Below are 20,840 nucleotides of genomic sequence, written 5' to 3'. Positions count from 1 at the left end.
ATGAATGATGATTGAACTGAAGCACAACAATGTAAAGAGTCAAATAGAGTCTCCTTATTTTCCCCGTCCTTTTTTTTTTTTTTTTTTCCTTTTGCTGTTATTTTACACCCACTGTATTTGATACATGTCTGTCTCAACGTCTGGTCTTTTTTGGATAGAGGGGAAGACGACTTGGATATGTGGGTTATGATTGTATACTGAACCTGTGGAAAACAACTCTTAATAAAAAAAAACAAAAACCCAAAAAACAAAAAAAGCATTTAAGGGCAGCAAACCAGCACTTGTGAGAGCTTAAGTTAAAAACCTCCTCATATAAATAATAAAAATGTGTTTATATATTATCACACAGCTGACTGGTGCTGCCCTTCACATAGCACAGAATGAGAGATAGCGATAGAGAGAGAGCGTTTATTAACACATTTCAGGTTTCTGTCTGCCGACGAGTGAGTCTGCTTGCGGCGCACGCAGTTTTTAAAAAGCATCCTCGCCCTCCTCTAATCTTTTCAAAAGCCAACAGCTGATGTTAGTCTTTTCAAAAAATAATTTATGTAAAAACTAAGCGGTAATAGTTTCTCTTTGAGCTATTGTCTTTATGACACACAGTTAACAGGATGTCAGTGGCTCCCACGTTGACTTGGCGATCCTCCTCTTTGTCCTTCCACCTTGCCTCTCTCCCTTTTTTTTTTTTCCCGTAAAACAATCAGTTTCCTCCTGACCCTTTGGTGCCCCGTGACCACGAGTGGGGGTCCCCTTCTCACAAAGTAAGACATTTCTTTAATCATTGATCAACAACAAGAAAACAAAAACAAACAAATTTTAAAAAAAAACAAAAAAAAAAAAAAAACAGGCCAGTGTCCGAGGTCACGTCAACAGACCCTCTCGTGTTCATCAAGGGCCTTAGAGATTTGAAGAGGGGAGGGGGAGGGGGCTGTACAGTAGGATCCATCTCTTTCCTTTTTTGTTTTCAAATACTCTTACTTTAATTCACTGTCTGTGTCTTTATGTGGCTGAATCAGGCTTTGGTGCTGAGCGTGAGCAGCTCGATGAAGGAGCTGAAGAGGCTGTCCAGCCAGTTCTGGTTGGCCATGCACTGCTGCACCACTTCCTCTTGGCCCGGGTCCTCAGCTGCCTGCTCAATGGTGTTGGTCTGGGAGAATGGGATGGAAGGAGAGACAATTGTAACCAAACCAAACACATGGAAGTAGAAGCTTCAAAATGAGCAGAAACAATATGGTTTCTTACCTCTTTCTTGCACTGTAAGAAGGTGTGGTATTTATAATGATGCAGGGAGTGGTAGAGACTGTAGATCCGATAAGACTCGGCTGACAATTTAAGGTCCTATTAAAAAGAACTCGGATTATTGCTGGAGTCAATTTTAGTGAGATTATTTATGGGAAAAAAAAAGTAAAGTAAAACTAAGTGTTGCTGTTCTGGGTTTGGAAACTTGCAACAGGTGTTTGTGTCCACCTACCACCCTTCACAGTAATGATTAATTCTGTCAGTGTAGTGATTTCAGTGACTACCGTGGTTCAAGGCTTTTTTGTGATTGACAAAATTTACAGTCACACAAAATTTCACAGAACTGTGCACAGATGTACTGCTGTACGCTGGGATTTCTAACTATTCATAGCGCTTAGCAAACACAAAATAATGCACACCTGTGGTTTAGGCAGGGTCTTCTTGACTCTGTTGAGGGTCTTGCGGTTGTAAGCATCACCGCTTAGCCGGACCCTCACCACTCCTGAATCCAGGGGGTCTACAATTATCTGGGGGTAAGCATGCAGGACCTCCTGTAGAGAGAGGGGCAATGAGGAACAGCCACAAAACAGTCACACACAAAACACCAGTGTCCTCGAGTTCAAGGATCATTTCATTTACCTGCAGGCATCCTGTTACAGGGTCTACCAAGGTTATCAGTTGGCTAAACCATTGTATTCAACTAATACAAAAATAAATACTATACTTTTGAAATAAAAATTAAACTAAAATATTAGTTAAGAAAATAGTGTCAGTTATCTGTTAGTCTAGTGGTTTTCAAACATCCTCCATACAATAATAATTAAAAATCTGGATATGAATTGGTTAAAAATATTTAAAAAAAATTTATGCAGATTTAACAGCTTTTTAAGCTCAAACAAGTAAACAACTTCATGTCAAGTCAAGCATGAGATCCATCCACCAGTTTTAACCACCTTGTCACCCTTAAGGCATCCGTCATTAAATTTGCATCCTCTCATTTCCATAAACAAAAACAGGTTTTTTCCTCATTCCAATCTTCTTATTATGACAAACTAATGTTTTGGTGTGTTGTGGCAACCTTCTGCAATCTGAGTCTTGGGTGAACAAAAGTAGCACAGGAAGCAGAAATGGCATTATTGTAAGCTAGAGGTGACTAACATGATATAAGATCCATCCAGAAGAAAATGAAATACCTTTTAAGACACTTTGACTTTGTGTAAAGTGTAAATAGGTTTCTTCCAACACAAACATCAGCATATTTTACAGGCGGTAAAACAGAGCAGTGTAAAATACTTTTATTACCTTCTATTATGTGAGCCAGAGGGACAGAAAAATAAGCAGCACATTCACAGATTACCTGGTGTTGAGAGCTCATGCTGACTCTCCTCAACAACCTCCTCTTCTGTTCGCTAAGGATGCTGTCAATCTTCCTCATCGGAGGGAGGTAGAGCTCATCTGATGGCCAATCAATGTAAAAGACGTTTCATTAGTCATCATTCATGTAGCTGCCAATCATTTTAATGCCAGCAGCAAACTGAAAGCAGCTCTCCCTGGCTGCAGTTCTTCATGCACTCCCAGGGCTTCCCCCCCTAACCTGTCACAACTGGTTTATCTGGACTGCTCATAAACTCATAACGTGTGGGCTGTTTGTCCAGCCGGAGGCTTCGACCTAAAACCTGGCAGCTGATACTTGACAGAAACGGTGATGTTTACTCAACCTGCCCAAACTTTCTGCTTATGAAAATACCTCCATCCAGTTGTTTCAATGCAGATATTTAAGCTAGAGAAAAGTGAGCTACCAGACAGGCTAACCCAGTTAGAGCAGAGATTTTCTCACTTAATAATTGCATCTGATAATTATTTCTTTATTTTCCAGTTAACATAAAACTGGTAATTATGTTGAGAAGGATGTGTGCGCGGTTCTCACCGTCTGTGTCCTCCAGAGCTTGGATCATGTCAGGGTCCAGGGCCGTGCTCACCAGCATCTCCACGTAACTCCTGAACATCTCCCTCATGGCACGGTTGTTCACTCCACCTTTCACTGGCACTGTGAGTGAGAACCAGTTTTAAACGGAGTCTTCTACCATCACACTAATTAAAATATGAAAAACCCCAAAACAAACACATCTACAGTGAAAGAATTGAAGGGTCTCACTTTCATTTTCGCTAGCTGCCTCGTCCGATGAGTCTGAGTCAGATGATGAAGGTACTTCCTTCAGCCACTTCTTCCTCTTCTTGGGCGGCGGCTCTGCCTTCACCTTGGCTGGCTTGGACTTGGGTGGTCGCTCGGCCTTTTCCTTCTCCTTCCTCTCCACCACTTTCCTGTCTTCCTTCGTCCTACCTCGCTCCGCTGCACGTTTCTCCGCTTTCTCCTGCTGCGACTGCACCCGCTTCTCCTTTTCCCTCTCTTTCTCTGTGTCCCGGTTTTTCTCCTTCTCCTCAGCTTTAGTCACAGCAGCTGAGAGCTCTTTCCTCTCTCGTGGTTCTTTTGTCGTCGTCGTGGTTGTTGTGGTCGCCGTTCTTGTTTTCTCTTTCTGTTCACGCTGGACTGGTGGAGCCACTCTCTCCTCTTTCTCCACTACTCTTGATGGCACCTGAGTGGCAGGAGGGGACGCCATTCTGGGGAGGGACTGACGTCTGTAGGATGAGGAAATCAATTTTATTTAGTACAACACAGTATAACATTGAGGGGTTTTTTCTCAAAACGGTGATGATTCGATCATCAACAACCAGCTTCTGTAGATGCATTTCCCTAATATCTGAAATGATTGGATGGTAGTCGCATCATTGATCTACTCTAGTTTGTTTCAAATTCTTTATGGGTATTGGTTTCAGCATGAAGAACATTCTTACCTGAGAGCAGGTGTGGCTCTGCGCCACGGTCTCCTGGAGCACACTCTGACATAGTCCTTTTTGTTGACATTCTCCAGAAACTTGACATATATTCGCTGATAGCGCCTCTTAGCATCTCCAAAGTATCCAAGATACTGAGCCAGAAAAGGAAGAACAATTTTTAGTTCCATTAAATTTGAAGATGATATAACAATACAGACAGGCGTAAAGCCTGTATATCATACACTGCATTATTTTATGATATTATGGCTAGAACACTAAAGAGCATATAAACAGACTTGTTTGAAGGTACATTAGCGAGGGCGTGGGGTGAACTCACATTGCTTGTGGCACAGAACTGTCTCTGCCCATCTTTGATCTCTGGGCTGAACTTCTGCAGCAGGGCTTTCTGCACCCTCCAGATGGGTGGAGGCTCACGGCCAGTCTGCAGGGCCAGCTGTATCCAAACACACAATCAGTTATTTTACTGTATTTAAAACTCTACTGATGCCTTCGTAGCCACATAAAGATTAATATATAGGTTAAAAAAAAATAAATTTTTTTTTAAAATTCACAGATTCATATAAATACCTTGAGTGTTCGAATGTCCTCCACACGCACCACAAACTCATCCCTTTCTCTAAAGATGCCCTCCCCTCCACTCTCACTCTCATCCTCCTCGCTCTCTCCAACAATGGCAGCATCTTCTTGCTTTTGAGCAAGATGCAGCGAGGTGATCTTAGGAGCTGGGGGCTCTTCTGGAGAGGCGGGGGACTCGGGAGATGGCATGGGAGACTCCTTCTGAGCTACAGAAGGAGGAGGGGAGACTGGAACTGGAGTAGGGGCTGAAGCAGGAGGAGGGGGAGGAGGAGGGGTGGCAGGCTGTGGGATAGTAGCCAGTGTGGGAGGTGCAGGTGGGGGGGAAGGAGGTGTGGGAGCGACAGGGCTCGGAGGCTGGGAGTCCTCCTGCTCTTGTTGTTCTTCTGCTGGAGGCAGGGGTGAGGGGAGCGAGAGAGGAGGGAGGGGAGAGTGAGAAGGAGACGAGGATGAAGCAGGAGATGGAGGAACAGAGGGAGGTTCAGGAGTTGTGGGTTCTGGAGGAATCTCAGGGAGAGGAGCTGGAAGGAAGGAGGGACAAGAAATTCAATACCATTAATTCTTTTAACAAACACATTAAAGGAATTTCTAAACTAAATTTCTAAAAGGCAACTCCCACTCTTACCATCAAGCTTTGGTGCACCCAGGGTCTCCAGCTGTGGTTCCTCCGTCATATCACTCTCTTCATCGCCACCGGTGCTTCTCTCCTCTTCATTCTCTTCCTCCTCCTCCTCTTCTTCCTCCTTATTCTCATTCATGTCTACATCTTCTGGCTGAAGGACATCTGGTTCGTTGGATTGGGGCTGGGTGTGGGGGGTGTGCATGGCAGGCTGTGGGCTAAGCGTCGGGGGCTGCATTGCGGGTGTAAGAGGGCCTTGACTTGGTTGATTTTGAGACTGGGGAGGCGGTAGCGGGGGCTGGATGTTTGATGTCAGCTGAGGAGTGTCATACAAAGCAGAAATTGCTGAGGAGATGCTCTTCTGGAGGTCCTGGTTCTTTCCCACTGAGTCCTCCTCATCGGAGGAGAAAGAGGGCAAAGTCTCCAGATTCCTCTTTAGCTCATCTTCTAAACGCTTGGGGCTGGGGCAGTTGCCCAAAGCCAGACCTCCATTACCTTCACCATCCCCGAATGGGGGCGGTGGTGGTGGTGGAGGTGGTGCAGGAGACAGTGAGCGTAGTCCTCCTGATTTACAGGGTGAAGTTTCACCATTGTCAGGTTCCATTCCCGGTGAGATGTCCAAGCCTGGATGTCTCTTTCCCGTTTTCAGGAAATCCAGAAATGAAGCAACAAAACCAGCCTTGGACTCAGAGTCCTTCTCATCCCCCTAAAAGAAAGACAAAACAAGAACCTCTAATTCAGATCAAATACAAAAACTATCGAGCCACAAAGTCAAATTATTTTCATTTAAATTCAGCCTGAGCAATTTTCAACATTTTCTTCTTCACACAGCGAAAATGAAATCCTGTAGCTGTTACCCTTTCCTCCAGCCCCTCGTCATCCACTCCTTCACCCATCATCTGGCTTTTCTGTTTGATCTTGTCCTGACTTCTGGTGCTTTCAGTGCTGCAGGGAGGTCCGGGACTTAAACCAAGTGAGGGAGCAGAGCCAACTGAGCCGTCTGACAAAGCAGGGTCCGTGCCAGACAGAGAATCTGTCCTCAGCAAAGCATCAGAGGAGGACAGAGTACCAATGGGTAACTTGATCTGAAAATAAAAAGAGAATAAACCTCATATTAATTGTATTTTTGCATGAATGTAAAGGCGTAGTTGGCAAAAATCTAGAAACCTAAGATAAATTAATTTTAAATTTAAGAAATAATCAGTTATAATAACTAGGAAAAAAATGGAGGACAGTGACTAATAATGAAACAGAGACAGAGAGGGAAAAAAACAAAAAAACAAAACACAAACAGCAACCTTCAGCTGGCTCACGACTCCAATAAGAAGCATCCACACACAGGTAACACTCCCTGCTATCACATCAGTAAATCTGCGTTATTTAAAGTCAGGGCTTATATGTGAACCCCTTCTTTTATATGGGATTTTACAGTGACCACCATCAGACCACAATAAAAAAACAAAACAAACAAAAAACCCCAAAAAACTAGTGTTTGCTTTGTACTTTTATCAGCGTCAAACCTGCCTTTTCCTGGCAGAATCCCACTGACCTTGAGAGGTGGAATTGGCTCATGCTGCTGCTGTTGCTGCTGCTGTGGCTGGTGATGGAGCTGCTGTGGCGGCTGCTGCTGCTGATGGAGGTGATGGTGGTGCATCTGATCCGGCTCCTTCCCGCTCATTTCTATATACATATCCTCCCTTCTTCCTCCTCTGCCTCGGCTTCCACGGCCCCTACCCCTCCCTCGCCCCTCTACGCTGAATCCCCCTCCTACTGTCATTCCACCCATCTCCCCCATCATCCCTCTTGGAGTGTACGGCTCAGGCATAGGACGGATGCGGGGTCTCCCTCTTGGCCTTGGAGGACCCTCTCTTTTGGGCCTAGTGGGCTTTCGGCCTCTCTTCTTGGGTCCTTCTGGAGGCAGGAGTGTGTGTGAACCCATAGTCGAGTAGCCAGAGGAGTGGTAGAAATCAATGTCACCCATTAAAGGGCTGAGAGAGCCACTTCCTCCTCCTCCTTTTCTGCAGCTGGACACCAAATCCGGCAACAAGTCCGGGAGTCTCCGGCTATTCAGCCGGATGTCAGCTGGCTGGTCGGCTTTATCCTCATCGTCTTCAAACTCGTACTCTTGAGCATAACTTTTCTTAGGCAGTGTGTTGGGGTCCCTGCGCTCCTTTAACAGGTGGAAAGAGCTAGACTTAAGGAGCTTCTTGGGACGAGATGAGCAAAAAATGGGAGACTGGAGACCTCCAGAACCAGGTCCCGCGTTAGTTCCTCCAGGCCCTGAGGACATTTTAGCTCCAGAATTGTTGGGACCAGCTGTATTGGAGGTCATACCCATCGCTGGGGCCTGTGACTGTATCAAACCTAGCTGCTCAGTGTTGACAGTTGAAGGCAGCTCATGTGTTTTAAGGGAGTCTAGATCCAGGGTCATGGTGTTGTTGGAAGGTTCATCCAAGCCATGACAGTAAGGTTCATAACCCTGGTCTCCACCATGATGACCCATTATGTCATAACTTGGGCCACTGCTTCCCCCTGCTCCACCTGCACTCTGTCCCGCTTTCAGTGCATCCATTCCTTCTTGCCCGGTGTGGCTTTCATTCATCTCTTCCTGCCCTGGTCCTGCACCACCAGCACAGCTAGACTTGTAGTCCTCTGCGCAAAACATGTCCTCCATTCCTGGAAAAAAGGAGCGGTCTTCATCCTGAAGCAGGGAGTCTGGGAAGCAGATAGACGTTAAGGGTACAAAGCGGTTACTTTGCTGATTCTGGTCTGCTTTCTCCACGGGGCTGACCGTGTCAAACTGGTGCTGTTCTGAGCGCTGCTGGTCCAGCTGGCTCTGCTGAGGGGTGAGCTGGGCTGAGAGCGGCTGCTGTGGGTCAGGCTGAGGCTGCGAGAGGGCCGAAGCAGAAGGTGGGGGTATATGATGAGGGTGAGGAGGCTGCTGAGGGTGGGGCTGTGTATGTGGGTGGTGAGAGTGGGTTTGTTGGTGTTGCGAGGACGGATGCTGCTGCTGCTGCGCGTGGTGCTGGGAAAGGTGATGCATGTGAGACGGGGTCGATAAGCCGATGTCAGGCTCCGTAAGGAAGGAGTGGAGTTCAGAGGCTGAATGCTGCTGCGAGTGGTGGGTTTGGGGAGGCTGATGGTGGGGCGCATGCTGCCTCTGCTGCTCTTGCTGCTGTTGTCGGTGGCGCTCGCCACTCGCTCCGCTCCTTCCTGCGCTGCCCGGTCCGCCACGTCTGTCTTCTGCAACTGCGACGTCTGTGCTGGAGGTTTGGGAGAGGGAGCGCTCCAGCATGTCCAGGGAAGAGACCACAGAGCTTTGTTTGACCTGGCTCTGCTCGTGCTGATGTGGCGGGGGCCCGTGGTTGTAGTGAGCCGCTGCTACCTCCAAAGCTTGGGACTGCAGCTGAAGCTGGAGCTGGGTGGCTTGGGACTGAGACTGAGGCTGGTGTTTACTCGAACCAAGTCTCCCACCAGTATTATCCATTACAGCTTGTTGTTGGCTAATAGAGTGCTGCTGCTGCTGGGGGAGAGAGTCCATTTTATGGTGCTGCTGATGCTGTGAATGAGAGTCAATTTTGTGGTGCTGCTGATGTTGGTGGGAGTCCATCTTCTGGTGCTGTTGGTGCTGAGGATGGGAGTCCATTTTGTGATGCTGTTGGTGTTGCCGATGAGAGTCCATCTTGTGGTGCTGTGGATGGGGCTCCATCTTGTTGCGGGTGGTGTGAGACAACACCGACTGGAGCAGATGTGGTGGCTGACGAGACTGATCGGTGGGAGAGTCCATCAGGGACGCAGCAGCTTGAGACTGGGAATGCTGCTGTTGGATCTCAGGTGTTTTCCGTGGATAAGGGATTTCTGCACGCTCCTGTGGCTTCTTCTGGAGCTCCATTTGGGTGTGTGGTGGTATCTGCGAGTGTGAGGACACATGTTGAGTGTGTGAGGAGTGCTGGGGAGCGAGGGAGTGCTGAGTGTATGGGTCGCCCCGGCCATAGTGGACTACGGAGCCTAAGTTATCATGGTGATGGAGGTGGGAGTGTACTTGTTCAGCGCTGCCTCTCCCACCGCTGCTCCTGCTGCTTCCCACGGAGCGCTCGTTCCTTTGCTGCTGCTGCTGTTGATGGTGGTGTTGTTGATGTTGCTGCTGTTGTTTCTTCAGTGACATCTCCAGCTGGCTATCCAGCCCTGAGATGGACCCTCCAGAACCTGCATTTCCTACTCCAGCAGTGGTTGTGGCACTGTGGGTACGTATGACACTCTGAGGGTGGTACCTCTCCTCAGGAGTCTTACTCATGTCATAGCTCATCCCTTTGCCTGAATCAGTGGTTGGGGGCACTGACTGGGGCTGAGGCTGTGTTTGTTGAGATGTCTGCTGGGGCTGTTGTTGAGGATGGTGATGAGCAGCCTGAGGAGCAGGGCTCGCTTGGGCTTGCAACAGATGTTGGATCAAGAACTCATCATCGTCATCTACTTCCTCTTGAGATCTCTGAGAACCCACGCCTAGCATAGAAGTGTCCGCCTTCGTCTTGGAGGAGGTGGAGTGATACGACTGAGGTTGGGAGCTGGGACCTCTGGTGTCAGGGAAGCCTTGTGGGGAGGCTAAGAAAGTCGGGGAGAGAACTGAGGAAATGTATTTATTTGAGCCTGGTCCTCCTGGAGATTGAGTAGGGCAGTTGGGTACTGGTGAGTGCAACCCTGGACGGATGATGCCAGAGTTGCCTGATGGAGAGGGGCTGGAGTCTGGGATATGGTAAGACGCACCTCCACTACCTCCTCCACCTCTCTCATTGGTGAGACCATTTCCTGCTCCTCCCCCTGACCCAGAGTTTCCACTTCCTGTGCCACTGCTGCTTCCTCCCCCAGATGCTCCACTGCCTGACGAACCACTTGACCTTAGAAGGGCAGGTGAGTGGCCTGGGGCTCCATAGCCTAGCGATGGGCTTCCAGCTCCACCCAGAGAGGATGGAAGTGATCCATAAGCAGAGTCAGTTCCATATAGATCAGTGGAATAAGACTGGCTTCGTCCTCCCAGACTTCCATAGCCTTTCCCTCCAGTACCTGAGCTCAAGTCTTGAGCTTGTGGTGAACTAAAGCCTCCGTAGGACTGAGCCAGGTGAGATGTGGGGGGTTGATTAGGGGAATATGACTGTGTTTGTTGCTGCGGTGGGGTCTGACCAGTTAGAGCAGATGTGGGGGTCTTCACTGGGGGGACAGGAGAGCCATAGCCTGAGAGGCAGGATTTTGGAAGAGATTGGGGAGCTGATGTAGAGGTGGCAGGAGGCTGCTGCTGAGGGGCTGGAGGAGGCGGAGCTGGCTGAGGGGGTGGCTGTTGCCTGGAAGGGGCTGCACTGGAAGTGGAGGTGGGAATCGAGTTGGAAGGATGAGCCCCAGAGGTGGCAGAAGAGGAAGAGGAGGAAGAGGAGGTGGATGAAGCCGAAGGGGGAGTGTGAGGAGTTCTGGAAGATGATGCAGAACTGCCAGAAGAATAGCCACTGCTTGAGCTGCTTTTGGTACCTTTCCCAGCTGAGGAGGAAGAGGAGGAGGAGGAAGAGGAGGAATAGGGAGGCTGATTAATTGACCGATACTGCTCAGTGCGGGAGGTGGGCTTGTGGTCAGATGAGGGGCTCTGGTCTCCCAACGGACTGCAAGAAAGTCCGGCATGCCTGTGATGGGTGGCGATCTGCTGGTACCCAGGCCCTGAACAGCCGAGGTAGTGCTGAAGAGAGTGGGCAGCAGAGGACGAGAGCTGCGACTGAGCTGGCGTGGGGCGCTGGTAGTGTTTGATAACGCTGTCCTGCCGAGGCACGGCCCTCTCCTGAGCAGAGTTAGACTGGGACTGAGACTGAGGCTGGGGCTGGGCTGAGGGAAAGACTGACGGATTATACAGCTGGGAGGACTGATCCTGTAGCTGTGACGACAGCAAGTTGAACTGGTGTGACTGCAGGTGCCTGGCAGAGGACGCTTGGGCTGATGTGGCACCTGTGGGATCCTGACTGCCCCTGTAAGCAGCTGCAGCAGCACCCTGTGAGGACAGGAGTCTATCAAATCCCAGACTTGACTGAGATGGGGCTTTTATGTGTATTAGGGGGTCATGTGGGGAGAGCAGACCATTGGATGTTGGACTGAAAGTGGGTGTGTCCTGGAGGGAAAGGGAGGCACCAGGGAATGAACGGCTGGAGAAGGAAGCCGGATGCTGATAGGCTGATAGAGCTGAGGAGGAGGGAAAAGAGCCAGAGCCAGGAAGGGCTCCCGAGATGAATAGTTCAGGAGGAGCAGGCGTGTGCATCGCTGTTAAGAAGAGGAAGACATTGCAAAATTACTCAGTAACCTTCAAGCTATCATTTCAAAATCTGACATAAATTAATTAGTAAAACAAAAAAGAGGATTTAAAATTAATCAAGTCAAAGGGAAAACTATAGACAAGTACAATAAATATTTGATAAAACACACATAGTCACACACTCAGAATAATAATGATGGGCAAACATTGGGCGTTTTTTTAAATGTCATATTGACTGCGGGGCCTGTTTGAATGTCAGCACATCAGGGAAGATCTAACATAGCCCCACCTGTTTGCCAGGATGGCGTGCGGAACTGGGATAGTAGGGAGGAGGCAGAGGGCGGAGGCTGGGGACCCCGGGACTCCAGGGCTGAGATCAGATTCATGACAGAGGCATCGGGAGCAGAGGGGCTGGCGTGGTGGAGGCCAGTATCAAACAGCCCAGACAAACCTTTAGAAAAGAAAGGCAGAACAATGAAACATTTATTCACTGATTAAGATCAAGATTGATAATTTTTATTAATTAATTAATAAAAATGATCAATCAACCAATCAATTTAACAAAAAAAAAAAAAAAAAAAGCCAGTTGCTCAGATGTACGTAAAGTAAGAAAATTAGGTTTAACTTCTCAAGAGGTTTATTTGGCAAACCTGATGTAAAGCAAAGAATATAAAAGGGAACTGTAGAAGTTCCAGCTGTATCTAAAAAAATACACAACTCATAAGCCATTGGGAAAAAAAAAAAAAAAAACGTATGAGAATGAGCACAAGCTTCAACATCCAAGGGTTTGACTCATCCAAGCGATAATGTGCACATTTTTCAATGACAATAATCTGCCAGGGCCTGTATGGACAGACACAATAATTCATTGCCAGGGCCCCTTATGGTGGTGACATGGAAGGTATGACATTTATCTTACCCAAACTCCGTCCAGCTGCTCCCCAAGCTCCGCCTTGGCCAGAGCTCCCTGGGTGGTGATTGGTGGCATAGCCCTGCAGAGGGTGAGGGGTGGCGTAAGCTTGCCGGTGAAGGAGCTCAGACTCTGGGTGGGATGATCTGGAACTCCCATATACAAGACTGGGAAGACATGGGAGTAGAGAGGACGGGTGAGGAGGGGTTGTGAACTGTCAGTAATTTCACTCATATGAGAATTTATGAAAACATAATCTGTTCTCACAACGTGACCCATGAGGAAACACTTCCTGATCTGGGGTCTACCTTTTAAAAACACACATCTAATATGCAGGTCGCTCATTTAATGAATGATGTTACATCCAGCCCTACTCATTAGGGGCATACCCTTAATATCTTCACGCTTCTTGGACGTGATCTACAGGTGTAAAGCAAATCTCTGATAAGCATTGGATTACAGAATTGTTCATTACATCCAAATGTATTAAACCATATGCAAATGTTTAAAACCAGCTGTATACATGCTATGCAAAAATAAAAGAACAGCTAATTTGCAATTATTATAATGAAATCAGAAGACACGCTCATTGCATAATTTGTAATTTCCCCAATCTAAATCAACTCCCTGCTTAAATCTTAAAAGCTTCCACTGGCAGTACTGTGCTTTACAAAAGAGAGATGAAATGCGTGGCTGCCTGGCTAACCAGATGACATGCTAACATTTTGTGCTGCTGTTAGCACCGCCTAGCAGAGCACAGCAGCTATGGTAGAAATGCAGATACTAGGCCCAAACTGCAAGGCCAGCCTTGCATTTACATAAAGCATGTGTAATCAACGCGTGGAAGTGCGCCGAGTGAAAAATACAGTTTCCTTACTGAGCACCAAAGACAACTGATTAATATGCTTGTAAGCACTGATTATGATGATGGAGCTAACAGCTGGATGGTGCAAGCCGACGCAAATGCATGCTAAGCTGCATGCAAACATCAGCAACTAGCTAGGTTTGTTTCATCAAATATTATTCCCCGAGGGACCGCGAAGGCTTTCGAGTGTGATCCGGCTGCTACATCTGGGTTTAAATATCACACATGTGCATCTATACATGAGGCAATGACGTTTGCATGCACAGGCCTCGATACACATCCCTGCAACAGAGCGCTAGCTCTCAGGGCTAATCAAAGCTAAAAAAGACAGGCATTCTTACAGGGTCCAGCCGATTTTTACTACCACCAAATGCATTCACCCTTGGCCTAATTTTATTGAAATTTACTATTCAGGCAAACGACAAGCTGCATGTTTGACACAAGAGTGAATGTGGGGCAATTTATTATGCAAATGAACCCAAATCATCCAAAATTAAAAAAACAAAACAAAACAAAAAACCCCACAATTTGGATCATGCTTGGCGAAAAAGACAGCCAAAACCTCAATTATGATTGTTGCGTTAGCCTTGTGTGAATAATTTCCTTCCCCATTTTTTCGCCTCTTTAAGATGTGGTTATTTAAGAAATCTTTAATTAAATGCATCCTCTCGTTAATATGCATCAGTTCATCTTGTTGATGTCTGTTCGGGGGTGCTGCTGGAATGGCTTTGCTGCGTCTGCACTCTTTCCCAGATCCTATCAATCCAATGAATTTCTATCCATCTATCGGGGGTTTGTGTCCAGGCCTGCACACAGGGAACAATAATTCCTATGGATACTCCAGACATCCTCCTCCTCCCCCCCACCACCATCACCACCACCACCACTACCTCCTCCACCCTGCCAGGTCTACCTAAAAAACCCACGTCTGTCAATCACATTCAGTTCATTTCCCCTACCTTTCCTTTCTCCACCCCGCCCACCCCCACGACACACACTCATCCATTCCTGTTTATAATATTATTACTATGCAACTGTTTGGATGACAATGCATTACACATAATAGCAAGGCATGGGGCTATACGTGAATGGCGACAATTTGTTTACATGGGTCACACCGTGCAAAGTAGCACTAATGCATGCACATTGTCTGAATCCAATGCATACCTTGCTTTTGCCGTTCTCTCGTAACTCCATCCTGCTCCTGCGCCCAAATCACCGAATCCTGTTCCCGGGTAATTTCTATCCATTTATGTGGTGTACAGTGTGTGCGATGAGGATGAAAGCAACGAGAACGTCGCAGGGCAGGTTACGGAAAAAAAAATCCAGTCTCTCACGTTCTCGTTTTCAGACTATTTTCCCCGGTTTCATAAGCAAGTCCTCAGGAGTGGAAAACAGCATATTGAAAGAGAAATGGAGGGGAGGAGGAGAAAGCTGGATGAAAAAAAGGGGGGGTCTACGGGGTTATAATCCAACCACCTCCAAAAAAGCCAGTCTTTCTCCTATTCCTACGCCTTTCACATTTATCATTTCCACGAATGCAGATTTAGTCTGAAACCAGTCACGGTCATGATGAAGATGCCGCGGATTTGGCCGGCGATGGGCGAAATGCTGATAAACATTTGACTTGAATGCGTCCTTTTTCCACCGTCTCTCCTCCCCTTTTCTTTCGGCTAGTTTTGGCTAGGCTGCTAGCACGAGAAAAGATTGCAATCGACAAGCCACGTTGGTAGCAATCAGCCCCAGTAGACGAGCAAAGAAATCCACAATTTGAAAACCTCTTCCCCCTTTTTTTCCTCCCTTGCATGCAAAATCGTTCCCACCCCCCTTTCGGAGCAGAGCTGTTGAGCTAGCAGCAGATGCTAGCTGTCAGTAACGACGCATCAAAATAAAACGGGGCTGCTTTTATTTCCCCAAATGCTCGCTCCCCATATTTCTCTTTTGGTACATACAAGTAAAAGCGACGACGAGGTTGCTCACGAGAGAAAAAAATCCACCAGAGCACGAAAAACCTTAAAGCCCAAACGAGGAAGTGTAAAGAAAGCAGGCCGCGTTTTAATATTTTTTACTCATTTTCCTCCGGAGACGCCATTTTTGAAGGCGGCTGGCCGCTTGTCCGTCCTCCCTCTCCCCCTTTCTGTGTCTCCGCCGAGACTCACTCACTGTCTGCGGTGACCTCCATTCACGCTTTTCAGTTTGCCAACTAGCCCTGCTCAAATTCTAGATTTTTTTGTTACCTTTCTGAACCTTTACGTATCAATTTACACAAAATAGTCACCTGCTCGCCGCGAATGCTGCGATTTGCTTAGACGCGTTCGAGTGCAACAAAAAAATCCCTGTAATTATCAGATTTACGGGCCTCCATCAGTTACTTTACACATTCGCATTCGCATCCAAAATGTCCAGCTACTTTGAGGTACAGAGGCATTTCCTGCTTCCAACGAGATGCTTCATGAAATAATTTAATTAAGCTGCAGATTGTCTCTAATCATTTAAACTCTAAGTACCGTCTTCCTTCCATAATCTTTATCATGCCAAGATCTGTTTAGATCTTTCTTTTTTTCTTGCTAATCTTATTATTTGGAGAACCTGTCTGCCAGACCCCACAATGCACATATTCTTTTACACCAGCAGATGGCACACTGGATTCTACAGTCATTATAAAGTAGGAGGGTTCAGTGGCGCTGAGACACAGGTTCACGCTCTTGAGCACGGCTTCGTGAGATACTTTAATTGGCTTGATTATCATAATAACTTGCCATTGTCTCCAAACGCTGCCCACATCCACCGAGATGCAACCAAGATGAGGTATTAGCGAAGTTACACAAAAGGTGAACGGGCTTTTAAATGAATCACTGCCGAATGTAGATGTGGACCCCTTTGTGTGCCCATGATGCACACGCTCTGGAGGCCTATTTGTGCAGGTTATTATTCACATTATTGTGTGAATATGGATGTTTGTTGCCCTCTAGTGGCCAAGTTAAATATAACCACATACTGTAAATACCGCTTAAAAGCACAGGTGGCAAATATCACCAATGTTTTGTCATGCCCTCTTTTATCTGTAGATGCAAAGAGGACACATCATGCTGGTACCTATTCTGTTATGTTGAAAGCTGTATCCTGTGACACTGTGAAATTAACTGTAACACCAAATGATGGGATGCTGATTTTTGGGGGGAAATCAGCGGGAAGTGGGGGAAAAGGCATCATAATCAGTTATTCTTGGACTGTGTGGGCCAATAAGATTTATATCTATATCTGATTTCTATCAATCAAATGCATAATTTTGGTTAAGAAGCTGCTCTGGGGAACTATTCCTATTATTCCCTGTATTTTTCCTTAGTTTTAATAATTATTATGATGAGAGTCTGTAAAATCTTACATTATGACTATGACTACTAAATAACTTTCAAAATTCCCATATGTTGCCATTGTGGGTTATAGTTTGTCGAAGAAACAGCTGAGTGCGTATGATGTCAGATTTCTTAAATTATGTGTGCGTGTGAAAAATGTTGTCAAGATGAGTTAAAAGAAAAAACTGTTTTGTTTTTTTTTACTTTGGGTAGCATTAAAAACACTAACACTAACTGCCTTTAAAAGCCACCTTGTTTTGGTTAAACTCTCAGCTCAGCCCCCTTAAGCCAACAAAACATTTTAAAACAAAGTGAGGAACCCCGGTATCTTTTAAGCTAACCCCCCCTGTAGTGAGTATTTTGGATGCATTAGGGAACCTTTGTAATGCTCAGTGGTTGATTTAAAAGGTCAGTTATCTGCATATTCATTAGCAGGACAGCCAAACAAAAGAATGGGATAAGGGAATTTAAAGAATTAGGTACTTAATATACAGTGATGTAAATAAACTGGGAAATGAAAGGAGTAAGAGTGGCACAGAACTCAGTTGAACACACTAAAAAAAAGGAACAAAATTAAAGTCGCTTCCTAAATAACGTTCTCCTAACTTCCTGACTTTTTCCTTTCTTAAGCTTCTCACATACCGTCACTGTCATGCCTCCTCCCCTCCTCCCTTACCTCCCTCCCTCCTGTGTCCCTCCATCCCTTTTAAAGCGTTACCATATTTGACTGCAGCTCCTGCAGCAGCACACCTCCACAAACTCCACTCTCTCTCCTGTCAAAATGCCAGACTTTGCCGACGCTGTGCCAGCACCATGCCAGGTAATCAAAGAGGACTCTGACAAATGGTGAGTTCTGACAGGAATAAAAGTTCTTTTTGAATCCGTGCTTGCATTCAAAGTCGTAAAATGAATCAGTGATCTTGATTGCTGTTTCCAATCGGTGTGACAGTGCATGAATAAAATATCCTTGTATAATGTGCTCTCGAGTGAGATTTATGAACCGTGTTTGGATTTGGGTTAATAATCTGGCCACTTTCCTGTCTTTTTATGCACAATAGCCAGCGCCCACATTAACATGTCAACCAGTTTAAGTGTCTGTGGGGAAATCTACAGACTGCACTTAGAGTTCATACTAGTTTTTAAACATAACAACATCCAAATGGGACCCATACTGTAATGTCTTGAGAAGCATAAATATATATGAGGTTTAAAATAGACTTCCACTTGTAAACCCTATTGAAGAGGACCAGTACATTCCAGCTGGCTGGTTCATGTTACGTGCATGCAAGAAGATATTTAGTCCGTGTCCACGTGCAGCAGTGATTACTGTCAGTACAGCTGCTCTCCAGATTACTCACTCATCTTCTCGTACTCCACCAAAGGCCGATAAAAGCCACGGTGGAGGCTGAGTTGAAATATATTATTATCAGACCCAACTTGAATAATCCCTTTGATGTGGACTATATTTAGAAATATTCCTATTTAGCTTCAGATGGGTTCATTTGCTTTACATGTCTTCATATTAGCACAAGTTCAAATTAAGGTCCTAAAGAGAAGAGACTGATGAGTGTGTTTTTTTAAATCTCACACTGTGTTTCAGTGTCAGAGACAAGGGGATGGAGACCTGTAAAGATCTGATGGATGCCTTCCAGGCCTGTGTAAAAACCCTGTCTGAGGGGTCATGATGCACAGTGAGATCCATTTAAATTTAAAAAAAGTAAGTTCACAGAAATTGCTACAAACTCTTTTACACAGATTTTTCTTTTTCTTCTTCTAAGTCGGCAAAAGCTGAAGATTGTGACATAATCACAAAAGTCGGGAAAAGTCGGGAATAATCAGGCCAAAATAAAACTGTGTTCAAAAACGAATGCAGAAAAGAAAATGAAACAAAATAATACAATTTAAATAATTCAGTAGAAACTGTAGCATGTGTACTGTTGTGTGAATATACCTTTGATGGAAAACTGTTTATCTGAATATTTTGAATGACATATGTGTGTACTTGTGTATATTTTTCAATCACAGCTTTACCTCAGGTTCTTCACTTTCCCATCTTCTTAATACGCTGGAAGAAACCATCTGAAAACTGAAGAGGGGGGTGTTGCTTATGAATTTACCTCCATACTTCTACTTATTCTGTTATAATTGTTGTAATTGTTATACTCTAAGACTAATTAGCTTACTGTCGATAACAAGTTTGTATGATACCTTACAATAAACCTTTTTCAACATACATTATATTGTCTTTCTTTATGGCAGCACACTTTCTGTGTTCTTACATTATTATATGTTGGAGGCTCTCCACTGGTGGACCTGTATGTTCGACTTAATAGAATTAAGAAGAGCTTGTTAATCTCTGCTTAATCTCACTTTAGTACCTACATAGAGCAGTGTAATGTTACATCTGTAGTCTGTGTGTGGGGATCGCTGAAATGTACTAAGCTCAGAGTGGAGAAAGACCCTGGAAAAGACGTTTAATGGGGGTTCTAGAGAGAGAATTAGCACAGAGTATTTTTGCAGGTTTATGCAAAAAGCAAACATCATTCACAGACTGATATGTCTTGTCCTACTTTTTCTTCCCCCCAGGTTTGCATCTTCAAATCCCACAAAAGACTGATTTTTACAATGTATCTGCATTCAGTGTAGAGTATGTCAGGCTTGGCAGACTTCATTCAGTTTCTCCTGCAGGGCTATCGTGTAAGCCTACATATATTCATTATGTTTTTTTTATCAGAAGCAGGATGAGTATCCTCTTTCTGTCCCATTTCTGCACCGTGGTTCAGAGACAAATCCTTGTGGCTGCGTGAAAATCAACCAGCTAGACGCAGATGAAGATGGGCTTTGGGGAATTATCCACCCACACACAACATTTCAATCTGAGATTTTAGAGATTTTTCAAGGCACTTTACGGATGATATATTCAAACGTCCTACTTTATTTATTTATTTAAAATAAAGCTGTCATCTTTGAGTGATTCAGTCAAATCAGCACCCAATGCTTCTCTGCTTCCCTCCAAATTTGCAGACGAGGGCATTTGTCGTTCAGCCTTCTTTAAACGGTTCTGCTCTTTGTAAAATATTTTTTAATGTGGTTGTCAATGAAGTGGAAATTTCCCATGATCAGCACTGTTGAATCTGAGTAGAGTATTTTTATATTATTTGAAAACCGACTATAAAGGTGAAGAGAAAAAACACTAAATCTGATATAGACAAATACAAATTTGCAATGGCACAATGAAAAAAGGCAGTGATTACATTAAGCCCAGTTCTAATTGATCCAAGTGTCCCAATAAGTCATGCCAGTGTGCCAAAGAAATTATGATGATTACTTTACTATTGTGTTCATCCTATTTTGTTATGTCCTTAGTGACAACAGTCTATACATCAGCCGCAGCAATGCTTAAAACTTAAAAAATAATCAAGAAAGATACAGCCTTATCTATTTAAAAGTAACATGTACATTCAACAAATACTGTCCTAAAGTGAAATTCTGAGGGAGCACATTGCTTGTGCATTTATTTTAACCTAAAGCTTTCTAACAAAGAATAAGGCAGATACTAAAGTTAGTGTGAACACTGGATCATAGTTCATCAAACGTCTCCCACTTAACTCTGTTTGATTTGTCTGAAAAAGAAATAAAATAAATAAACTTCTTAATTGTAATTGTGCAAAATTTGAGATTCCTATAAGTCATATATGAAGGTACATATAGTTTTGTTTTTACATGTTTTACAGGCATCATATGTGAGGGGCTCTACATGAGTATTTCAAAACTTTATATTGAAAAAATGAGAAGACTACCACAAATTTTGGATATAATATTAACAAAAATGTGCTCCTTCAAGAAAGATTCATTTGGATTTGGTACATGGTGTAATACCTGAGGTATCTCCCACTGAAGTTGGATGAAAATGTGTGTGACTAAAATCTGAAATTTACTATACTGGAAGGGACCAACAGCCCTCCTGGGGACCAAAATCCATGTCACTCAAAATGTGGTTTTAGTGTCAGGGTTACAGTTGGGTTATGGTTAGGTATAAAAGAAAGTTTCATTTAGTTGACTTGGGCATTATGTCAATGGGATGTCCCCACGAGGATAGCAAACCAGACGTGTGTGTGTGTGTGTGTGTATTATATTCGAGC

The 20,840-nt window shown here is 45.0% G+C and overlaps 2 protein-coding genes and 1 long non-coding RNA gene across 3 annotated transcripts in view; 2 read left to right on the top strand and 1 right to left on the bottom strand.

Annotated features, from left to right (window-relative positions):
- Positions 1-20,840, top strand: part of LOC146626563 (receptor-type tyrosine-protein phosphatase H-like) — a 447,591-nt gene that overhangs the window by 342,150 nt on the left and 84,601 nt on the right. The window lies entirely within an intron of this gene.
- prr12a (proline rich 12a) lies at positions 822-15,628 on the bottom strand. Its single transcript, XM_085361331.1, has 15 exons — positions 14,510-15,628; positions 12,487-12,644; positions 11,857-12,018; positions 6,837-11,575; positions 6,145-6,372; positions 5,294-5,993; positions 4,663-5,189; positions 4,412-4,528; positions 4,093-4,226; positions 3,395-3,876; positions 3,167-3,286; positions 2,597-2,694; positions 1,659-1,790; positions 1,243-1,338; positions 822-1,147 (listed from the first exon to the last, which is right to left on the bottom strand). Exons 1-15 carry the CDS (start codon positions 14,590-14,592, stop codon positions 1,013-1,015), a joined length of 7,911 nt encoding a protein of 2,636 aa, XP_085217457.1. The 5' UTR covers positions 14,593-15,628; the 3' UTR covers positions 822-1,012.
- On the top strand, positions 17,437-18,905 carry LOC146626571 (uncharacterized). Its single transcript, XR_014906478.1, has 3 exons — positions 17,437-17,544; positions 18,299-18,415; positions 18,724-18,905. It is a non-coding gene; the product is annotated as an uncharacterized LOC146626571 (long non-coding RNA).

This window comes from Diplotaxodon limnothrissa, linkage group LG8 (genome assembly GCF_057381915.1).
Source record: "Diplotaxodon limnothrissa isolate DT_005_m linkage group LG8, D_limnothrissa_male_GT1.1, whole genome shotgun sequence".
NCBI lineage: Eukaryota > Metazoa > Chordata > Actinopteri > Cichliformes > Cichlidae > Diplotaxodon > Diplotaxodon limnothrissa.
This window is presented reverse-complemented; position numbering and strand designations above follow the sequence as displayed.